The sequence below is a fragment of the Saccostrea echinata genome, unplaced genomic scaffold (genome assembly GCF_033153115.1).
Source record: "Saccostrea echinata isolate AGI-Se365-2 ecotype Australia unplaced genomic scaffold, CSIRO_AGI_Sech_v1 ptg000001l, whole genome shotgun sequence".
Taxonomy (NCBI): Eukaryota; Metazoa; Mollusca; class Bivalvia; order Ostreida; family Ostreidae; genus Saccostrea; species Saccostrea echinata.
Window position 1 is genome coordinate 37527501 of NW_026889750.1, and position 7500 is coordinate 37535000.

General features: G+C 34.7%; 2 protein-coding genes across 2 annotated transcripts in view; one reads left to right on the forward strand and one right to left on the reverse strand.

Moving 5' to 3' along the window:
* Nucleotides 1–7500, reverse strand: part of LOC133190964 (cytochrome P450 1A2-like) — a 90652-nt gene that overhangs the window by 70191 nt on the left and 12961 nt on the right. The window lies entirely within an intron of this gene.
* On the forward strand, nt 1676–5451 carry LOC133179018 (uncharacterized). The gene is made up of 4 exons (XM_061313698.1): nt 1676–1750; nt 1922–2073; nt 2297–2550; nt 2844–5451. The coding sequence occupies exons 1-4, from the start codon at nt 1701–1703 to the stop codon at nt 2925–2927; spliced, it is 540 nt and encodes a 179-aa protein (XP_061169682.1). The 5' UTR covers nt 1676–1700; the 3' UTR covers nt 2928–5451.

Here is a 7500-nt window from a genome sequence, read left to right on the forward strand (position 1 = left end):
CCTGGGGTAGTGTAGATTCTAAATTGTAAAAATCATGACCCCCGGGGTAGGGCAGGGCCACAATAGGGGAAATCCCAAGTTTTACATTGAAATATATAGGAAAAGTCTTTAAAAATCTTCTCAAGAACCACTGGACCAGAAAAGCTGAAACTTATGTGGAAGCATCCTGGGGTAGTGTAGATTCTAAATTGTTCAAATCATGGCCCCTGGGGGGAGGGTGGGGCCACAATAGGTATTACAAGGGGGGAGTCTGGTAATGAACAGCATGGCCAAAGTTACTCAGGTGAGCGATGTGGCCCATGGGCCTCTTGTTTTTTTTTCATTTTTATTGACTTAGTCATTTCGGGTTCATGTCTAAGGTTTGAGACATAGAATCTAGAACATCTGTACAAAAATGTGAACTACAGCTTAAAACTACTCATTAGAACTAAAAAAAAATCACAAAGTATTAAAAACAGTTTTTACATTACACAGCAGATAGTGTAAATCCATTTGTCCCTTGGGAGTAATGAGTGGACATGCATCCAGTTAAAGATTTAATTAATGAGTTCAGTGTGGGAAGCTATTAGGGCATCTCTGATCAAGCAGGTCTTATCTATATCTCCTGGGAATTGGGCAGAAAGAAATAAAGATCTCTGTTGTCTAAAACCCTTAATTGTAATTGACATCTGTCAAAATACATAGTTACTGGAAGCAGCCTTTTATTTTTAAAATGAGTTTGATATAAAAGTATTAAGATCAATTTGATTTTGTATAATTAATTATGATATTTTTTTGTTCAACAATCAATTTGCAGAGTGTCATGTCTCACAAAGTTGACAGATAGTTGCAAACTACTTTTCAATGTAATAAAAAAACACTGTAATTATTAGTTTTGATGTTTTATTAGGCTGCACCTTAGTTTCATTCATTAAAAAAATATAATGAGTAATTAAATTTTCACTCTAAATGTTTAAGCAAATTGTGATCACCTCTCACATCTAGAAAACATTAGTGATTTGGTACCTTCTCTGAAAAACCCAGCGGGGGGTATATGTCCCTTTTGGACAGTTCTAGTGTGAACTTAAAACCCCTCCGATCTATAATTACAGATTTGAGCCAAAAATCAGTAAAAAGTGTTTTTTCTCTCTTAGTAAACGGTCAAAACTTTTTGTTTTTGTATCAATTTATATATTTATATGACTACTTTACCATATGTAAAATTAAGAAAAAATTAAATAATAGAAGCAAATAAAAATAACTACTATATCGTAAGAATCTAAGAAAAATAGAGGAAATTCGGATTAGCCAATATCTATTTTAGTTAAATTATCTATGTCAATTGATAGTATCATCTGATAGATCCTATATGGTAATATCTTTTTATGCAAAAAGAAAAACATTTAATTTTTTGAAATAGAAGTCGGCATCGCATGATTGGCAACGGTATTTTTTTTTATTCTTAAGGTCACTTAAAAAGATAATGACCTTGAACTGACATTGCTTTTAAAATAAAACGGTCAAATTTAATCTAATTGATACCATCACTTAATGATAATGTCTTCTTGAATCCAGGAAAATTTTATTAATAGGGTCCGCCAACAGCTTATCTCTCCCTCGCGCCGCTAGAGGCGCTGTTGTACTATGAGGTATTCGAGATAAACAACATGGCGTACGCTTCGTACACCCGTAACACCGTACAGAAATTGAAAAAAGAATTGATGTTGCGCGGCGCTGTAACTACGGGAAGAAAAACAGATCTCATAGAAAGGTAAGAAAAACATTAATACTGTTAAAAATAAATGATTTTCAATGAAGTAATCGTAATATGATTAAAATAATTAGGGTTATCAGAGTCAAGTCACACGAGTGCTACTTGTCAGTGATTGTACTGACAATATGCCAACAATAACTGTTAAACAAATTTCATATTACTGTGTAGGTTGGAAGCATACGAACGAAATTTTAACTTAAGCGGTCCCGTAATAGAGCTGTCAGTGGAAAGGAAGGTAGACTGGCCCACTACTGGGTATGAACAAATTACATCAGAGCATTATGACTTAATGCCACATATATCAGAAGCCCATATCGAAGGTACAGTAATATTGGGGAAAATCGCTTAAGTATGTTAAAAAATATATTACTTAATTAAAAGTGATGGAAATGTAATTTCTTTGTACACTGTTGTACAGGAATTCATTTCTGAAATACATATTTGGCAAATTGTAATAGAAGTTAAATTAAATTACACGTAAACTAATGTGTTGTTTTTTTTTTGGTTAATGTCCGACTTATTTTAAATCTTTGAATTTTACAGGCTCCCCCATAAAAGCAGAAGACATGCCTTGTCGGTACAACCCAGATCTTAGTGACCCAAGGCCTCAGAAATACAGAGGAATTGCTGGACACAACGATTATGTGAGCAACATTGTAACCAATTACTGTGCTTTAATGTCAGCAGATTTATCTTTCAAGTACATGAAGCCCAAGGCATTTATCAAATTTGCAGTACTGGACCATGATTACTTGGACCTGCCATTCACTGAATATTGGACAGATGCAGCTCAGAATGTATGATATTAATGAAATATTTTGTTAATTGTAATCTTCTGTAAGAGTAATGAGTTATATGTCTTTTGGAAAAGAAAAAAAACAAGACGTGTTTGTAAAACACTGAATGCCTCCATATGGCAGCTGCTGGCAATGGTGAAAGTTGAAGATATTGATAATTTAAAGTGCTACTGAACTATTCTTATAAGGTTACATTATAAATTCTTGAAATATAAAAACTGGTTTATAAATAATGAATTTTGATATACTTGAAGTGTTTCTTTGGTATGAACAAATTTTAAATTTTCGTATAGGTTTCAGATAGGGACATTGCCCGCATCGAACACAGAACTAGGAAACAGAATCTGTCGAAAGTTTGGCACCAAGAGAGAGAATGACATTTGACAGCTTTCAGGTTTGGGGATATTTACAAAGCTACTGATTGACGTAACAGACTGAAGCTGTGTTCTAGCATCTTTAAACCTCATAAACTGAAAACACCAACTGTCTTACATGGCCAACAATATGAAGATGTAGCAAGACAAACATTTCAAGAAAAAATGGGTTTCAAAGTAAAGGCTTGTGGTCTTTTCATACACTCGGAGAACAATTATTTGGCTGCTTCGCCCGATGGCATTATTGGAGAAAGTGCTATTGTTGAAATTAAATGTCCATATAAGGGTAGAGATCGTAAGATTGCTGCAGACAAGTTTTTCCCATTTTTGCTAGAGGATGATGATGGTGTATTGCATTTAAAACAGAATCATAATTATTATATGCAGGTGCAAGGGGAGTGTAATGTGTGTAGAAAAGAGAAGTGTTTCTTTGTTGTGTACACATTTGTTGATATTTTTGTGGAAGAAATCAATGTTGACAGAGATTATTGGTGTGGTTGCATGCTGCCAAAGTTAAGAGTTGTTTTATAAAAAAAACACTACAGAAAATTTCTTGCTGAAAAATTGTAAATTGATGTCATAAATCTGCAGTTAAAGCTTTTTCTGTGAAGACTTGTGCATAAATTTTTCATTTCTATATGGATAATATGATGATATTTGCAGGTTTTCTTTTCAGAAAAGCCTTTTACATCTGTTAAGATCAGCACAATATTTTAATTGTTTTTCAAAAGTTAACATGGTCATTATAGTGCACTGTTGTAATGGATAACATTTTTTAGCTCACCTGAGAAGTAAGCTCAAGTGAGCTTTTCTGATCACCCGTTGTCCGTCGTCCGTCCGTCTGTCCGTCTGTCCGTCCGTCTGTAAACTTTTCACATTTTCAAATTCTTCTCAAGAACCACTGGGCCAATTTTAACCAAACTTGGTACAAAGTATCCTTGGGTGAAGGGGAGTGTAAATTGTTAAAATAATGGGCCAAGTCCCCTTCAAAGGGGAGATAATCAAGAAAAGACAAAAATAGGGTGGGGTCATTAAAAAATCTTCTTCTCAAGAACCACTGGGCCAGAAAAGCTGAAACTTATGTGGAAGCATCCTGGGATAGTGTAGATTCTAAATTGTAAAAATCATGACCCCCGGGGGTAGGGCGGGGCCACAATAGGGAATCCAAGTTTTACATTGAAATATATAAGAAAAATCTTTAAAAGTCTTCTTCTCAAGAACCACTGAGCCAGAAAAGCTGAAACTTATATGGAAGCATCCTGGGGTAGTGTAGATTCTAAATTGTAAAAATTATGACCCCCGGGGGTAGGGCTGGGCCACAATAGGGAATCCAAGTTTTACATTGAAATATATAAGAAAAATCTTTAAAAATCTTCTTCTCAAGAACCACTGAGCCAGAAAAGCTGAAACTTATATGAAAGCATCCTGGGGTAGTGTAGATTCTAAATTGTAAAAATTATGACCCCCGGGGGTAGGGCGGGGCCACAATAAGGAATCCAAGTTTTACATTGAAATATATAGGAAAAATTTTTAAAAATCTTCTTCTCAAGAACCACTGGGCCAGAAAAGCTGAAACTTTTATGGAAGCATCCTGGGGTAGTGTAGATTCTAAATTGTTCAAATCATGACCCCCGGTGGTAGGGCGGGGCCACAATAGGGAATCCAAGTTTTACATTGAAATACATAAGAAAAATCTTTAAAAATCTTCTTCTCAAGAACCACTGAGCCAGAAAAGCTGAAACTTTTATGAAAGCATCCTGGGGTAGTGTAGATTCTAAATTGTTCAAATCATGACCCCCGGGGGTAGGGCGGGGCCACAATAGGGAATTGGAGTTTTACATTGAAATATATAGGAATTTTTTTTTAAAAATCTTGTTCTCAAGAACCACTGGGCCAGAAAAGCTGAAACTTATATGGAAGCATCCTGGGGTAGTGTAGATTCTATATTGTTTAAATCATGACCCCCGGGGGCAGGGCGGGGCCACAATAGGGAATCCAAGTTTTACATTGAAATACATAAGAAAAATCTTTAAAAATCTTCTTCTCAAAAACCACTGGGCCAGAAAAGCTGAAACTTATATGGAAGCATCCTGGGGTAGTGTAGATTCTAAATTGTTCAAATCATGACCCCCGGGGGTAGGGCGGAGCCACAATAGGTATATTAAAAGGGGGAGAATCTGGTAAAGAACAGCATGGCCAAAGTTACTCAGGTGAGCGATGTGGCCCATGGGCCTCTTGTTTACTATTGAAACTATTGTTCTATATTGCAAAATGTAGATTTTCAGTAGTCAACCTGGAATTTAGAATAATCCAAGAGAAATGTTTATGAAGTTATTAATGGTTTGTAAAGAGGCGTACAGAGATACATGTAGTTATAAAGATGTATCCACTTGCTGCTTTAAGACAAAATTATGTAAGAAATAACAGTTAATTGAGTACAATGTGAAAATGTTAGATTGAATAATGCAAGTGTAACTGAAATCATTGTTTTTATTCTACAACATGTATTAAATAATATTCATTTGAATGGTAGTACGTTATTATGAATATTTGTCAACGATGCAAGGTCTAAAATTCAGTATTGAAAAACAAATAAAAATGATTCTAGAGCCTAAAATGGCTTTGCCCTGTGGTAGCTCTTTTTTGAGAATTTTGAAAGTCTTGGCCAGTCCAAAGATTCTTTCAACATGAATTCGCTTTGATGCGATTCTTCGGTCTTTAACAACGTCTTGTGCCTCAAGTTGGCTTTTTCCTTTCAACATTGTTGGAGTGTTGACCTGAATGTTACGAGGGGCAAACAAATCCTGGACCATGATACCCCTGTCAGCCATTATTCTGTCATGGTCTTGGAATTTGTCCTGGTCTCTAAGTAAGTCAGAACGTTCAATAATTTGTCTGTCACTTGTAGCACCACAGTATGCATCGAAAATATAACTGACAGTTCCATGTGGTGTACAACCAATCATCTCCTTTAGTGTATTTTTAGGGTCTTCCGTCTCCAACGGAAGACCCTTCTATTATTGTATTGTTTCTTTTTCACTTTTATTAGGGTCTTCCGTCTCCAACGGAAGACACTTCTATTATTGTATTGTTTCTTTTTCACTTTTTAAGGTCTTCCGTTTTCACGGAAGACCTTATAGTGATTCTACTGTTTCTTATTATTATTCTTATTTTTCCTCCCATATTTTGTGCACGCATTTTCTCAAAAACTATTCAGTGGTTTTCAATGATTTTTTCAGGGATAATGGACATTATTATGATCTTTGTGCATTTGAGGAGAAAATTCAAAAAATCTCTTTCGGTTCCATGTAATGACCAGTTTTCTGATTTTGAATTGGATTTTTGTCTTCCTATCTCCTCTAGAACGGCTAAAGATATGAACTGGAGACATGTCAAAGATAATAGAGCATGACTTGTAGATGTTCTGACCAATTTTTTTGTGTGTCGTCGATGCTTCCGGTCACCACCGGAAGCGAATTTCAAAAATGAAGTTTTTCAACTTTTTTTGTTTTTCATTATTTTTCTTTGATATTGTTATGGTTAATAGAAACACTTCTAAAAATACTTAATATATATTTTGTTTTAAAATTGATAAATTCAAACTCTAGATATTTGCATTTTAAAATTTGAAGCGGGGTCAAAATGGCGGCCGTCTCCGTAAACTCCGACGAGCTGGTCGGAGTTTACGGAGACGGCCGAACGTCTTGTTGAACGAAACTAGCATAAGGATCAATAAAATGTACAGGAATTATTGGATCTGACAGATTTTGGAAATGGATAATCTGTCTTTGAAAACATAAATACTCTGACCTCCAAATGGAATAAAATTAGTAATTTGTACGGTACATACAATAATATATATGATGATGGAAACCATTCAATAGAACAAACATTTAAAAGAAAAACGCGAAGATTTGCTCGTGACGTTTGGTGCAAAATAATGTATTGTAACACCCCTCCCTTTTCATAGTAGACAAATGGTCTGATACAGAAGAGCAGAAAAAGATAACATGGACATGAAATACATGTATATGGAATTGCATGGAATAAAAAGTTGAATATATATGTATAAGGAATAAAAGAAGTAAACAGTATCATCAGTTCATCAGTAATAGATTATTTTTTGTGATGACAGTTATTGTTTAATTAAACTCAATTAACGAATTCCGATGTTAATCTGCTTGCACAAAATTTGGCTAACTAGTTCGCATTCTATAATTCCGCCGTATATAAAAAAAGCTTTTATCCTCCTTGACACTTGTTACTTCAAGCATTGATACAAAAACCGATGATGGATGGTAAAATTGCGCTGGTGTAGTGATTTCCATATTGAATTTTAATGCAAGCGATCTGGGTTTATTCCCAATTATGTCTGAATTTTCTTTCTCATTTCTTAGTTTTAATTTACGTTTCAATCTTTATAAACGACTTTGAGCTTTTTTTCTTTGTGAATTTTGCGCTATTCTCATTTTTTAAAAGAAATCTTTAATATCCTTGCAATTTGAAAGACCCATGTAATATTTTAGGCGTCTTTACTTCAAGCATATATTATTATAATTTTACAAGCAAAGAATAT